The sequence below is a fragment of the Centropristis striata genome, chromosome 5, assembly GCF_030273125.1.
Source record: "Centropristis striata isolate RG_2023a ecotype Rhode Island chromosome 5, C.striata_1.0, whole genome shotgun sequence".
Lineage (NCBI taxonomy): Eukaryota > Metazoa > Chordata > Actinopteri > Perciformes > Serranidae > Centropristis > Centropristis striata.
The window spans coordinates 15,754,424-15,769,771 of record NC_081521.1 but is presented as its reverse complement, the minus strand read 5'-3'; the positions used below and the strand labels follow the sequence as shown (position 1 = coordinate 15,769,771).

The 15,348-nt window shown below is 39.1% G+C and overlaps 1 protein-coding gene across 2 annotated transcripts; it reads left to right on the top strand.

Annotated features, from left to right (window-relative positions):
* Positions 1-3,648: 3,648 nt before the first annotated feature.
* edem2 (ER degradation enhancer, mannosidase alpha-like 2) lies at positions 3,649-15,133 on the top strand. Of its 2 annotated transcripts, none has more exons than XM_059334230.1 (12): positions 3,649-3,695; positions 4,540-4,679; positions 5,579-5,689; positions 6,665-6,704; positions 6,789-6,894; positions 8,104-8,229; positions 10,519-10,730; positions 11,393-11,534; positions 11,625-11,749; positions 12,132-12,276; positions 13,050-13,171; positions 14,192-15,133. In XM_059334230.1, the coding sequence occupies exons 2-12, from the start codon at positions 4,588-4,590 to the stop codon at positions 14,696-14,698; spliced, it is 1,728 nt and encodes a 575-aa protein (XP_059190213.1). In that variant the 5' UTR covers positions 3,649-3,695; positions 4,540-4,587; the 3' UTR covers positions 14,699-15,133. The 2 variants fall into 2 exon arrangements, with proteins under 2 accessions (XP_059190213.1, XP_059190212.1); XM_059334229.1 differs by lacking the exon at positions 3,649-3,695 and adding an exon at positions 4,192-4,313.
* Positions 15,134-15,348: the final 215 nt, after the last annotated feature.

The window sequence follows — 15,348 nt, the reverse complement described above, 5'->3', positions numbered from 1 at the left end:
ATGAATGTTGCAAAAAGAAGAAAAAGGTTTGATCCACATAATGTACATATTTAAGTATTGCCACGTTCCCAGCCTCTCCTGTCCTCTCCTCTCTGCTCTGCTAAAGAGATTTTTGCTAACTTTGTGTTACGGCTACTCTTGCTTTCAAAAAAGGTAAAAAATATCAAAGTAGTCTGTGAGGAGGAGGTATACAACTCACTAAATAATAAGAACTCATGGAGTTTCAGTTTTAACCAAAGGTGGTGGGATTTATTTACAAAACAGAAATATACTCCGGGTTGACTTCCAACAATAAGCAAAAATAACAAAAGTAGTGGTTGATAAATTGTTTCACTCCTCACTCCCTTCTCTCATTCAACAAAAAAACAATTATAATCAATATTAATAGTTAACCTACAATAGTCATCAGCATTCCCAAAATACAAAGAATGAATAGGCTCCAACACTTTGGTTTCTTTGTATGATAAACTGTTGCAATCTTTGACAGAAAACCATAGACTGTATGAAAACACACTTTTCAAATGTGACTGGTTGGTGGGTTTCAAAGAGTGCGACTGAAAACTTGTTGGCATTTTTAAAAATGGTATGACAATTAAATAGTTATGTGGTTTTGGAGTCCACTGTAAAGTCCATATGTTGATTTTTTTTAAATCTACCTTAGCTGTAACCGTTAGCGTTTATTAACTAACTGTGGATGTTGTTGAATTTAAATCCAGTCAGTGCTCAGTTCACTGACCAATCAGCTCCTGTACCTGTGTCAGGTGGGTTCAGATCCTGCCACGCCCATTTAGGAAACCAGCAGCAGGTCATTGATTCCAATGGGAGAAATGAAGGCTCAGGTTATGACCGAGTCTTTTGTCCCAGAGTCACCAAGTCTCCAAGTAAATGTTGGACCCATTTTTTTACAGGACACATGTCTTCTGAACATTCTGACACAAAAATGTCATTTTTCTGACGGACAATTCAGGAGAAAATTAACTGTTCCAGACCAGGCGGCAATCTCAGTGACTGTACATAAATGCAGATACTGCATCCCCATCTGACGTATATAAATTAATTAACAATAACTTTAGCGACTGAGACGGCATTAATTAACTTAACCGGCAATGCATCAGCTCACTCTCGCGAGATCTGCCAACAGAAATAGTCGCCCAGTCTCGCGAGACTGTGTCATGTCAATGCTTGTAACGCTAAATGTGATTGTTAGTTCTGTAAATATCTCATGTTAGCGAAGGAAACATGAATAAATAATTCTTGACGTCCACGTTTTATCAGCATTGTTGAAGCTCGTAATACGCCATCTTCCTTATATCCAGTATCTTTGACCAAGCTTCGCTAATGTAGCTAACAAAGGGTTAGCGTCAAGTTAAAATAAGGCGTAAATGAGAGACTGGCCTTCAAAAAAACACCTTCTCAAATATATTAACTTTTCAAAGCTGTACTCACCCAGTTCTACAGAAATTAACGGGTTTTGTTTGAGAATTTGTTTAGTGAACTAACGTCAGCTCCTGTTGAACCCTGTATCCATGGTAACAGACAAACGCGATCACGTCACATCAACGTCTCCGTTCACGTCTCCTCGGAAAAAAATAGTATTTATTTATTTATTTACATTATTGACACACATTTACACCAGACAAACTCTCGCAGAGCACACAAATAAAACAATAAATAAAAGTAAAAATTCTTAAAAAACAGTTAACATATTATATATATATATATATATATATATATAGAGAGAGAGAGAGAGAGAGAGAGAGAGAGAGAGATAGATAGATAGATAGATAGATAGATAGATAGATAGATAGATAGATTCAGGGGTTATTATTACAAATAATCAACCATATTCAATTAAAAAGGCAACTATAAAACAACAAAAAGGAAAAAAGGAGCTAGGACTCAAATAAAGACAATAAATGAAAACAGCTGGAAGCAAAACGTCTCCACACAAATCTTTCCTGCTTTATTACTAACATGCATTTTATTTAACTGATGAGAAAAATGATTTATAATCATTCATAAACAGCAGGCACAGTTAGTAAACTATTATAACCCTTAATAAAGCCCCAAATAATTTAAGTTTATAAAAGATTAGAGATCAGAGGCCATTTATTGTTAAAATCAGCAGTATTATGTGTACTCTATTATCTCCATGATAAAGAAAATACCAAATAAATCATCACACAAGTAAACTGTGACAAATTTAATTAAACAACAATATGTGAATTAAAGAAATGTATTAAATTCATTGCAGACATTATTGTTATTTCATCATACATTTTCACAACATTATTTTGATGAATATTATTTTATCTCATTATGAACTAATTTCTATTAAAATATGTATTTTAATATATTTTATTTCATAACCGTATTGTTCCCAGTGACGCTTTAATTTCTAAACCAAAACATATTAAATTGAAGGAACCAGATATCTTATTGCCGAATTACTTATTAAATATATTTATTGCACCTTCAATGTTAAAATTATACTATTTATACAGGTTTATACATCTAATTTATTTAATTTATGCATTTTAACCACCTCTGAAACTATTTTTAATCACATTTTTAACGAATAATCTGATTTAAATCAAATATCAACAATAAATCATTTCTACCAATCCCTCCAGATCTAATAAAAATGTTTCTAGCGAACAATCTTCATTTTTACAATATCTTGTCACCTGAAATCTGTCATTTAAATGTATCATATATATATATATATATATATATATATATATATATATATATATATATATATATATATATATATATATATACTACTGCCCCTGTGAAGAAGCCCTTGGCCCCTGCTGTGGCCCCTGTGTCAAATTAATAATAAAATGATCAAATTCTAACGATTTTTTACCTATTTTTTGTTCAAACAATATCTAATTGTACACAAAAGGAACCTAGTATGTGCACATTACATAATAGTTGAATTATGCAATAAAAGCTTGTGTACATATATATTAAAAAAAGATAATTCTCACTGTACTGCACTTTCAAAATAAAAAAGTGATTGTGCACAAAAATGAGAAATGTCACTGTCGTACAAAAATAACTGTTATTGTTGGTGAGTCTCATTTTTTCAATCAGTGTATTTGTATCTTCCAAATATACTTAAATGAGATTTAAACAAAGCTAAAATAAAGGTTTTGATTGCTTAAATATCATCTTTGCCGTTTTTCAATGTGCCTCTAATTAAACACTGACCCCTCCTCGGCCCCCATAGTAACACTAATCTAGAACGCCACTTGGCAGGATTATTGAGCTGCACAAGCAAGGCGTTTCTCAATATGGTCTGTTCTCACCATCCACTCCCAAAACTCCTGCATTAAATGTCAGGCTTTGTCCTTTTGTCCACTGTCCAATGATTCATCATTCCAGCGGTGGAGGTTGTCAGCAGCACTAAGTTCCTGGGGGTGCACATCACAGACAACCTCGGCTGGTCACTCTGCACTACATCCCTGGTGAAGAAAGCTCAGCAGTGCCTGCACTTCCTGCGACGGATGAGAAGAGCCTCCCTCCCCCCTCCCATCTTCTCCACCTTCTACAGAGGGACCATCAAGAGCCTGCTGACCAGCTGCATCTCAGTCTGGTCTGGGAGCTGCAAGGCCTCATATTGGAAGTCTCTGCAGAGGGTGGTGAAGAGGGAGAAGATCATTGGATCATTTAAAGTGCGCTACAAGGTTCGATTTTCCAATAATATTCGAATAGTTTCCAGCGAATATCAATGTTCAATGTGTATGTGCTGAATGGTGTGCGTATCTTATGAAAAGTAAGTGTTTTATGGAGTTGCAGATGTTGTAGTGTGGCATGTAATGTACAAATACATACTTCCTACAGGCACTGCACTAGTCACTATGACTGTTGACCCTTGACCTGGTCAAGACGTAATGTTGTTATGAGGTTGTTTTAGGTTTGGTTACATGAACTGCGCATTGTGTTTAATTTTTGAAAGGGGGCGGAAGTGTATTACGTTAATTCTGTGTCGGATTTCCTGTCTGGTGCGATGTGCTCTGTTGAGCTTCACAAGGTTCAGCAGCTGCTCGCTCAGAGATAGTAGAGCAGCAGAGCGGAGAGCTGCTGGATGGGACCGGGACCGGGACCGGGACCAGGACCCGGTGGGACGCTCCCCAGGGTCAGAGGGCAGCATCCGCTCCAGTGTTTAATGTAATATTTAGGTGCAGTTGTGCTGTTGAATGGGCTGCAGCTGCGACTTGAAGAGTCAAACAAGTGAACAAAGTGATAATATCACAGTTTAATAGATAATAAACTAATAAATTCAATATTAAAAACAACCCCAGGTGAATAAGGTTTATTTGTGTTATCTCTCACAGTTCATTCAGTTCGTTGTGCTGTTTATTTTTAAGTGTTTTATTCACTTTTGGAAACGTTGCTAAAATAAAAACCGGGTTGCTCTTGAACGAAGCGCACCGGACCACGCATGCGCAGTGAATTCTCTTCCTGACAGCTGACACACTTGTCATCGTGTGTTTCTTTCGCCTTTTTCTGTGTTTTTCTGTGTTTTAGTGTCCGTGTTCACCTGCGGCGCGCTCCCGGGTCTCCTGGTGTGCATCCATGCGCGCTTCCGTGTGCGTGACGCTGTTTTTTTGTCTGCTGAGCGACGTGACAGCACGACACTTCACCGAGGAGGAGATGTCTGCTGTCAGGTAAACAGGAACACACCTGAGAGGAATACACCACGGATTTAGAGAGAGAGGGTATATATATATATGTACTACAGTAAGAAGTGCTGCTCTGTCTCCACCATACATTATATATATATATATATATATATATATATATATATATATATATATAATGTATGGTGGAGACAGAGCAGCACTTCTTACTGTAGTACAGACCAAGACTCTGCTTCCAGAGCAGACTAAAATGCAGCATGTACTTGGTGAACATAGTATCAGCGCCACAGATGCAGCAAGATATGTGAGCGCCTGTCAAAGCCTGAGAGACCAGACAACACATACAGGTGCATTTCAATAAATTAGAATATGATAGAAAAGTTTATTTATGTAAGTAATTAAATTCAAAAAGGTGAAATTACACATTACATAGATCCATTACACACAGAACGAAACATTCAATGTCTTCATTTATTTAAATTCTTCTAATTATAATGATTATGGCTTACATTTAATGAAGACCTAAAATTCAGTGTCTCAAAAAGATTTGAATATTACAAAAGACCAATTTTAAGAAGTATGTTTAATATGTAAATGTTGGCCTCTGAAAAGTATGTCCATCTATATGACTCAATACTTGGTTGGGGCTGTTTGACTTGAACTACTGGAAATGGACTTTTGTCTCACACATATATTTTATGAAATGGATCTATTTTGTTTTATTGATTCTTATATCTTACTGTTATTATGTTGTCCAAATATTTGGAAAAATTTGTACTTTGGTAAACTTTTGTAATTTGGCAATATTGTTGTCATTTGTGCCAATAAAGCCTTATTGAATGTGGCGAGGGAGAGAGATCTCTCTCTCTCAATTTCACAATATATCTATATGAATGTGTAGATAAATGATGTTGTTTTCTGTGCAGGCAGCGCATCAGGTCCATGTTCTACCATGCCTACAACAGTTACCTGGACAACGCATTCCCCTACGACGAGCTCCGCCCACTCACCTGTGACGGACAGGACACCTGGGGCAGGTAGGAGACATCTGGAACATGAATACAGAAAAACTCTATAAAAATTTTGCACTTGTACTTTGACTTTAAATTACCTCTTTAGATTCATTGAATTTTAGTAAATCTTTGTATTTCGAGACCAATTTCATTATTTTATCGTTTTAGGTTTTCTGCTTCACAGAATTAACTCACAACTCCACAAATATCTACAGTCATGGAAAAAATGAATAGACCTAGGGCTGGGCGATATGGCCCAAAAATATTATCACGATATTTCAGTTGCTTTATTTAATGCATAATGTATGAAATGCAATAAATTGATAACATTTTCAAATAGTTAATTATTATTATCATTAATCCCTGCTGTATCAAATATGATACACAGATGTTCAACACGGTTTTACTATAAATTAAAGTTATTTACATTACACCACCCATTAAATATTCCTATTGAAGTATTAGTAACAATTTGAAAGTTTTTCTTATCTCATTTTTTTTAAAATTGACAAAAATATTCCAATTAATTTATTATTAAGGCCCTCTGATGCATTCATTCCTGATCCCTGGTGGATTATCCAGCTACTGCATGTATCTGATTGTATACATCAGGTTTTTCACATATCACACTGATGACGTAGAGGTCTCAAATATGATACAATCGGCTTTGTAGGAGCTGATATCTAGACATTTTCTTGGTTTTCTTCATAATAACCAAAATCATTACAAGGAAAACCAAACAAATGTAACTTTACTTGTATCAGACAAAAAAATTAACAAGAAATTGAAGAAAACAAAGATGACTAATGACTAACCAAGATGACTAATGACTAATATTTTTTTCCATGACTGGATTTCAGTTTGTTCTTACTTTATCAGTGTGTTTTGAGTTTCTGGTTTTGTGTAACATCAAGTTGTTGTTCTCTTTTATGCACCATATTCATTATTCAGTCCAAAAAAACACCAAAAAGAGTCAATAATGAAATGTTTTCTCGACAGTTTCTCTCTGACTCTGATCGATGCTCTCGACACTCTGCTGGTGAGAAACCTTCCTGTAAATAAACAACATGATGTTTGTGTCTCGTGCTGCGTTCAGGTGTCATTTCTGAATGTTTCTCTGAAGGTTTTGGGGAACGAAACAGAGTTTCAGCGCGTGGCGTCGCTCCTCCAGGACACCGTGGACTTCGACATCGACGTCAACGCCTCCGTGTTTGAAACCAACATCAGAGGTAAAGGAGAGGAGGAACTCTACCCTTTCTGCTGTTGTTTCTTCAGTTTTTGTTGTTATTTCTTTAGTTTTTCTTGTTCTTTCTGAAGTTTCTGCTGTTATTTCTACAGTTTTTGTTCTTATTTATTTAGTTTCTGCTGTTATTTCTTCATTTTTTTTATTTATTTCTACAGTTTCTGCTGTTGCTTATAGAGGTTTTATTGTTTCTTGAGGTTGCTAATGTTTTGGGGATTCCTGATCATTCTACAGTTTCTGACATTGCTTCTTGACCTTCCACAGAACTTGTTCCTACAGGCACATCTAAAAAAAATATTTTTTGTCAATCATTTCAGAAAGTGAAACTACATTCTACACCGTCCTTGAATGTTACTGGAGTTTTAGCTGTTATTTCTTCAGTTTCACTGTTATTATTTCCAGAGTTTCTGTTGTTGTTTCTAGTTCAGTGGTAGGCAGCCTGCGGCTCTGGAGCCTCATGAGGCTCTTCAGGCCTTCTGCAGTGTGACAAAGAAATTATATGAAATGAAACAAATGAATGAATGAAATGAATGAATTCCTTACATTTTAGTTTTCATTCATCATTGGTGTAGGCTCAGAGCAATTTGTATTCTAAAATTGTAAAAAAATCAAATAAAAAAAAGTGTAGCTTATTTACAGCAATAAAAAATGTTTAAAAAACAACTAAAATGAGCATCATAGCTGACAGAAGTCTGAAGCCAGGTCCTGGCTGCATTCTGACAAAATCAAGTCAAAGTTTATTTATAGAGCACATTTAAAAACAACCTCAGTTGACCAAAGTGCTGTACAGTTATTGAAATATAATAAAAATCATACACAATTATAGTAATTTAAAAAAATCAAAACAATAAAATAGTAATAAAAACTCAATCTAAAAACAGAGTTAGAGTTACAAAGGAAATAAAATAATAAAAGTTTTTAAATAATCATATTAATAAATGCTTATAACAACCTATTAGTAATATTAGGAGGCTAATTTAGACTTTATATCTTCATTGTGAGGCCCAACATTACGTTTGTGGCTCCATGCCGATTTCAGTTTTTCTGGCTCTTTAGTTAGTAAAGGTTGCCGACCCCTGAACTCGAAGATCAACTGATGTTCTATATCTGTGTGTGTGTGTGTGTGTGTGTGTGTGTGTGTGTGTGTCTGTGTGTGTGTGTGTGTGTGTGTGTGTGTGTGTGTGTGTGTGTGTAGTGGTAGGTGGTCTGCTGTCAGCTCACCTGTTGTCAGGTCGGGGGGGGATGCAGCTGGAGCCTGGTTGGCCCTGTTCAGGACCTCTACTGAGGATGGCCGAGGACGCAGCCAGGAAACTACTGCCTGGTAATACACACACACACACACACACACACACACACACACACACACAGATAGATTTATATAGATGTTGTGTGAATATTTGTATAATTTGTAGTGTTATAACCTTTGTTAGGTTCACTTTACATTTGGAGAGGTTAACTCCTCTAATTTCATTTAATTTTATTTCGAGTCTGAGGTCTATGTGTCCAGTCTGCTCCTGCTGACTCAGGTTTCAGCTCATCGGTAGTCCAGCAGGATTATGTTTTGGTGTTTGCTATAAATTGTAAAATATGCAAATGCTATTTCCAGGAACCATCAGTGTGGGTTACTGGAAATGAGGCTATGAAGCAAGTAAACAAATGCAGCTTTTATGTGTCAAAGCTGCAAAGTAATTTTATTTTAATAACCTTTCGTTCATATATGTGTGTGCTGTTTTGTGTTATTTCCTTATGTATTGTTCTTAGCAGCTGTCTCCCATCACATTCAGAAGACAATGCTTCATGAATTTCTGTCAGTGTGTATTTTTCTTATTCTAATATTTCTATCAAGTCAACAGATCTACCATTTAACACTGTTAACACTAATATCCTGTTTACCATTTGTGACATGTTATGTTGCCTTTTGAGTTTAAGGGTTTATATAGAGAGCTTAACAGATGTATTAGAGCAGCTGTTTGTGCCACAGCAAATTTCCTTTTTTTTTCCACATCTTTTTTTTTCCACATCCTTTTATTGAGGTTTTCCAATAAAATGACATATAGTGGTATCTAACAGCATGGGGAAAAGACATTCAGTATGACAATGTATTGTATAACAGTATGACGACAAGAACTCTAAGCCCAATCCCACCCACATCAGGTCTGAACCACACTGGGACAAACAGCGCACACATACACACACACACACACACACACACACACACACACACACAGAAAATGAAAAAAGAAAGAGAGAGCAAAGTAAAGAAAAAATAAGTAAATAAATAAATAATAAAAAATATATTTAAATAATAATAATAATAATAAAATAAATACATTAAAATACATCGAATCAAAAATATGAATAATAAAAAATAATAATAATAAGAGGGAGCTGAGTTTAGTCCTCCCCTGCGTCTAAAGATAGGCCAGGAGAGCCAACAAACTCCAAGAAGGGGTGCCAGATGTCATGAAATCTCTTGATGGGGCCACAGAGTGAAAACCTAAGTTTTTCAAGTTTCAAGTTATAAAGGACTTCTTTAACCCAGCGATTATATGATATATAATATGGGGGCGGGTGAGCTTCCAATCAAGAAGAATCAGCCGGCGAGCCAGCAAGGTTGAGAAAGTCAGGGCCCATCTCACCGCAGCCGAGAGATTATTGTCAGGGGGGGAGCCAAAGATAGCTGATATTGAGTTAGGGGGTATAATCTCGACCAGGGGGCACGACCAGAACATGTGACAATGAGTAGCAGGGGATTGGTTACACCGTGTGATAGATTCTGGACAATTTTGAATTCGTTTAGTGGATTCTGTGGAGAACTTTACATTGAATCAGGCCATGACGGGGGCAGATGGAGCCACAGCAAATTTCTGGAGGAAAGCAGAGGTACCAGTTTCTTCTGATTGCTCTAAAAAAATAACTTCATAATTTTTCTTCACAAAACACATATGTAGATGTTCAGGAAGAACTCAGGATGCTCGAAGTGAAGTCGGTTCACTGATAGGATTTTACGGTTTGGCCAAAAAGGCTTTCTGTTCAAGGGGAACTTTCAGCTGTTTCTCTCTCTTTCAGTGGCGTCAAATGTCACAGGAGCAGCTGCGGTTGATTGCTCTGCTCTGATTGGTGGCTGCCACCTGGCCCTGGTTGCTTGGCTACCAAAGCCTGTTCAAATTGTAATCTAATAATGTATGGGTAGAGTCACGGGCCAGAGTCAAGCACACTCAAATGCTTCTAAAGAAACCGAGAAAGAAATATAGTTTTTTCCCCGGCAAATCGTGCTGCCTGTCAAACATTTGCAGCTTTACTTTAAACACAACACAGAAAAGCACGATAAGTCAAAATATTGGGTCCAGAAAAGAATATTTGGCCATTTATTGTGCTCTTTAGAAATTTTCTAGTTATTATTGTCATCCATGAATTTTAAAATTGACTGTTCTGCAAAAAAACCTGTAAAAATAGTACACAATTCTACTCCTCGAAGAATCCTCACCAGCACTTATTGCTGCACTAACACCTCTTATCACGGTATACCTTCATTGTTTCCCTTTTTCTTTGAGCCGCCTTGGATAAAAGCGTCTGCTAAATGACTAAATATAAAATGAAATGCCTGCAGCCTTCCAGACTCCAATTGGGATGCCGTATGGGACGGTGAACCTGCTGCACGGTGTCAGCCCCACAGAGACACCCGTCACCTGCACCGCCGGCGTGGGAACCTTCATCCTGGAGTTCGCCACGCTGAGTCGTCTGACGGGAGACGAGACGTTTGAGAACGCCGCCCGCCAGGCGCTCAGAGCGCTGTGGAGGACACGCTCCGACATCGGCCTGGTAAAGAGACAACAGACCAGATTATTACAGATGTTCACTCTGTCTGTCTGTCTCTCTCTGTCTTTTTCTCTGTCTCTCACCTGTCTCTCTCTCTCTGTCTTTTTCTCTGTCCCTCACCTGTCTCTGTCTCTCTCTCTCTCTGTCTTTTTCTCTGTCTCTCACCTGTCTCTCAAATGTCTCTCTCTATGTCTGTCTCTCACCTGTCTGTGGGGCGGCTGTGGCTGAGTTGGTAGATCGGCCATGCATTGATCGGAAAGTCAGTGGTTCGATCCCTGACCATGGCAGCCTACATGTCGAAGTGTCCTTGGGCAAGATACTGAACCCCAATGTCTCCGATGCTGCGTGTGAATGAACTCCCAATGGTGGCAGGTGGCACCAGTGTGCCCTGGTAGCCAGTATGAATGTGTGTGTGAATGGATGAATGAGTGCAGTCTGTAGTGTAAAGCGCTTTGGATAAAAGAGATATATAAGTGCAGTCCATTTACCATTTACCACCACTCTGTCTGTCTCTCTGTCTCACACCCGTCCGTCTCTCACCTGTCTGTCGCTTTGTCTCACACCCGTCCATCTCTCTCTCTCTCTCTCTATCTCTATCTCTATCTCTATCTCTATCTCTGTCTCTCACCTGTCTGTCTCTCTGACCTGTCTGTCTCTGTGTCCAGGTGGGTAACCACATTGACGTCCTGTCCCAGAAGTGGGTTGCTCAGGACGCGGGCATCGGGGCCGGGGTGGACTCGTACTTTGAGTACCTGGTGAAAGGCTCCATCCTGCTGCAGGACCAGGAGCTGCTGCACATGTTCCTGGGTAACACACACACACACACACACACACACACACACACACAGAGGATGAAAAGCAGATTGTTATTTATAATAAGTATGGTTCTGTCCTTAGAGTACGATCGAGCCATCCAGAACTACACCCGTTTTGACGACTGGTACCTGTGGGTCCAGATGCACAAAGGGACCGTGTCCATGCCCGTGTTCCAGTCTCTGGAGGCCTTCTGGCCCGGCCTGCAGGTACAAACACTCTGATAATGAAACATTAATGTATATACTAAAGGGTTGGATCTTCTTCTCTCTCCTTTTCAGACATTATTATTTCTTTTGTATTCAGCTTTTCATTGTTTGAAACTGTCACTTTCAATTGGTTTCCTTTTTTCTGCTTGTTTGTATGATAATCACAATTCACTTTGACATGTTTAAAATAAAATTTAAAACAGCAAGTGTAGCTGTAATATCCACAGAATCTGAAATTCATTTTCGGTCCAAGCAGCAGCTAAAAGGACTGTTTTTGTCAGTGGAGTCTTCAAAGAGAGCATGGATACTTTAGGTGTCTGGAGCAGGTTTCATCAGATCAGTACCACACACTATCCTTTAGTCCCCTGTGTGTGTGTTCCAGTCTCTCCTGGGGAACCTGGACAGCGCCGTGAGAACCTTCCAGAACTATTACTCTGTGTGGAGACAGTTTGGAGGTCTGCCGGAGTTCTACAGCATCCCTCAGGGCTACACCGTGGACAAGAGAGAGGGGTACCCACTGAGACCAGGTCAGTCTACCTGACGCACAGTCACCACATGTTACATGTAAGATCAATCACGTTTAGTCACTTAACCCATTAAAGCCGGGAAAGCGGATATGTCGTTTTGTAGTATTTGTATAAGCTCTCAAATACTTTTTGAATTTCATTTCTATCTGCTACAGAGGCTGAAAAATCTATTATTTAGTAGAAGCGTTGACACTTATGTTGAATTTCCAGAAAAACTTCAGGTTTTAGGGGCTTATTTTAAAATTGCCCAGAGGTTTTACAAGCATTTTTTCCAGGAGTTTTAGGCCTCAATGGGTTAAAATGTGTGTTTAACTAGGCCTGTCACAATTATTACTATATCGACTTATTGTTCCATGCATAAAAATGGACACAATATTCTTTTCTGGACTCAATATTTTGACTTATCGTGCTTTTCTGTGTTGTGTTTAAAGTAAAGCTGCAAATGTTTGACAAGCAGCACGATTTGCCGGGGAAAAAACTATATTTCTCAAGCAGCCATTCCAGCTGTTTATATGTTAATTTAATAATAATATAATACATAAGGTTTGTCTCATTGCAATGTTTTGTATACAGCCTGAGAGTCTATTTTATTTGTTCAATTCCAATGTTCAATATTCTCGAGATTTAAAAATTCATTGCTGTGGTAAAAGGATGTTTATCCGTTTAACCTGGGGGCTTTTATTTTGAAAGTAAGGAAGACTTTTCTCTTCAAAGCAGTGGATGATTCAGTTGAATAACTCAAAGTAACACAGTGAGTGTTGAATGTGTTGCAGAGCTGATAGAGAGTGCCATGTACCTGTTCAGGGCGACAGGTGACCACACCTACCTGCAGCTGGGCCTCGACGCGCTCGAGTCCATCGAGAAGATCACCAAGACGCCCTGCGGATACGCCAGCGTAAGACCGTCTGTCTGAGCACCAAGCAAAAACTAACTTTATACGGTCAGAGATAGAAGATGTTATCAGGAAAAAAGGTCCTGGAGGAGCAGTCTGATCTCTCCCCCACAAAGCTTTATTTAGAGTCCAAACAGCGTTCAGACGTCAGACGAGAATCAAACTGAGGCTGAAAACTAATGTGGTCTAAAATATTTTAGTTATATGACAAAATGAAATATGTTTTCTTTTCTGAACCCGAACGAGCTGTTTCAGTTCTTCCTACATTCTCCTCTCTGTGTCCTTGTGTTTCTCTGCAACACATAAAATCTCTATAAATCTATAAGTCCTGAAGCTCTATGGAATCAGCACAATCAGAACAACTCTAACATGTGTTATTCTTTGTGCAGAATGACAGTTAGAATGACAGAAATCAGAAAAAAAAGAAAATCAAAGTCAATAAAATGGAATTTATATATAAATAAATTTCCAAGTGCTCACAAGTGTCACAAATCTTGTAAAAAAAAACAACCCAAAAAACCCACAATATTACCAAAGAAAAAGAAAATCACCCCAACAAAAAAATGACAATAAAGACAATCACCAAAAAAAGACCTAAAACGACCAAAACCAGTTTTCTCTACATATGGTGATGGAAACATGACAATACTGAGAGTATTGTCATGTTTCCAGCCTCTCCTGTCCTCTCCTCTCTGCTCTGTGTAAACAGCCTTTCCTGTCCTCTCCTCTCTGCTCTGTGTAAACAGCCTTTCCTGTCCTCTCCGCTCTGTGTAAACAGCCTCTCCTGTCCTCTCCTCTCTCCTCTGTGTAAACAGCCTCTCCTGTCCTCTCCTCTCTGCTCTGTGTAAACAGCCTCTCCTGTCCTCTCCTCTCTGCTCTGTGTAAACAGCCTTTCCTGTCCTCTCCTCTCTGCTCTGTGTAAACAGCCTCTCCTGTCCTCTCCTCTCTGCTCTGTGTAAATAGCCTCTCCTGTCCTCTCCTCTCTGCTCTGTGTAGAGCTAATGTCTGACTTCCTGTCTGCAGGTTAAAGATCTGCGGGATCACCAGCTGGACAACAGGATGGAGTCTTTTTTTCTCGCTGAAACCATCAAGTACCTGTACCTGCTCTTTGACCCCGGCCACTTCCTGCACGGCGGCGGGGCGGAGGGCGACGGGTCCTGGGAGGAGGGGGGCGAGGGGGGGCGGTGCGTGCTAGGGGCGGGGGGGTTCATCTTCAACACGGAGGCTCACCCTCTGGACCCGGCGGCACTCTACTGCTGCGGCCGCCACGCTGAGGACCGGCAAGAGCTGAGGGACGTCCTGCTCAGCCTGTCGCAGCACGCCGACAAGACACCTGTCGGCCAATCAAAGATGCCCGGCGGCCAATCGAAGCCGCCCACCAAACAGACGGACAGCCCTCTTCCCGGCCAATCAGAGAGCATCGCTCTGAAGCCGGGGGAGAAGGCGGCGGCGCCCGTCCTGTCCTGCCCTGTGCAGCCGTTCAGCGCCCGGCTCTCCATCCTGGGGCAAGTCTTCTCCGACAACACCTGACGCTCCGTCACATGACGCTGGGCTTGTTTTCTTTGCTGTGTCTTGTTTTTTTTAAGACACGTCAGCTTTCAGGCAACCAAAATGTGCTTAAACCACAGCTGGAGTTCTGTGGATCTGATTTCTAAACAGAAAAACTAATAATGAGTGAACAGATTCATCAACATCCACCGTTCCTGCTGGGACAGACTTCTCTGCACAAGTGATTGGGGGAAAATGTTTTTCAATTGAAGATATGCAATTTCACATCAGGTTTGATCATTTTTACCACGTGGGTGTAAAAATGTTTCTTTTTTAACTACAACCATTAAAACTGGAAACATTTTATACATTATAATAATAATATTCCATCATAACCTGCCTGGTTCTGTCTGTTGTTGTTCGAAGACACTGTTCTCATTTAAACTGAAGGTTAAATATATTTTTATTTATTAGAAATCTTGTGGTTGTTGTGATTTGTCAGAATGCAGCTGTCGTTACACTGAAACTACAAAAAACTTTTTCACAGATTAGAATAGGAATAAAAAATTAAAATGGATCCTTTTGATTTTTCACCAACATGACGACATAAAATCTTGTTGAGTTCTCTGATGAAACGAGTTCCTGCTACGACTGAAGCTTAATGAGACTAAAAATAATTTTCTAATAAATAA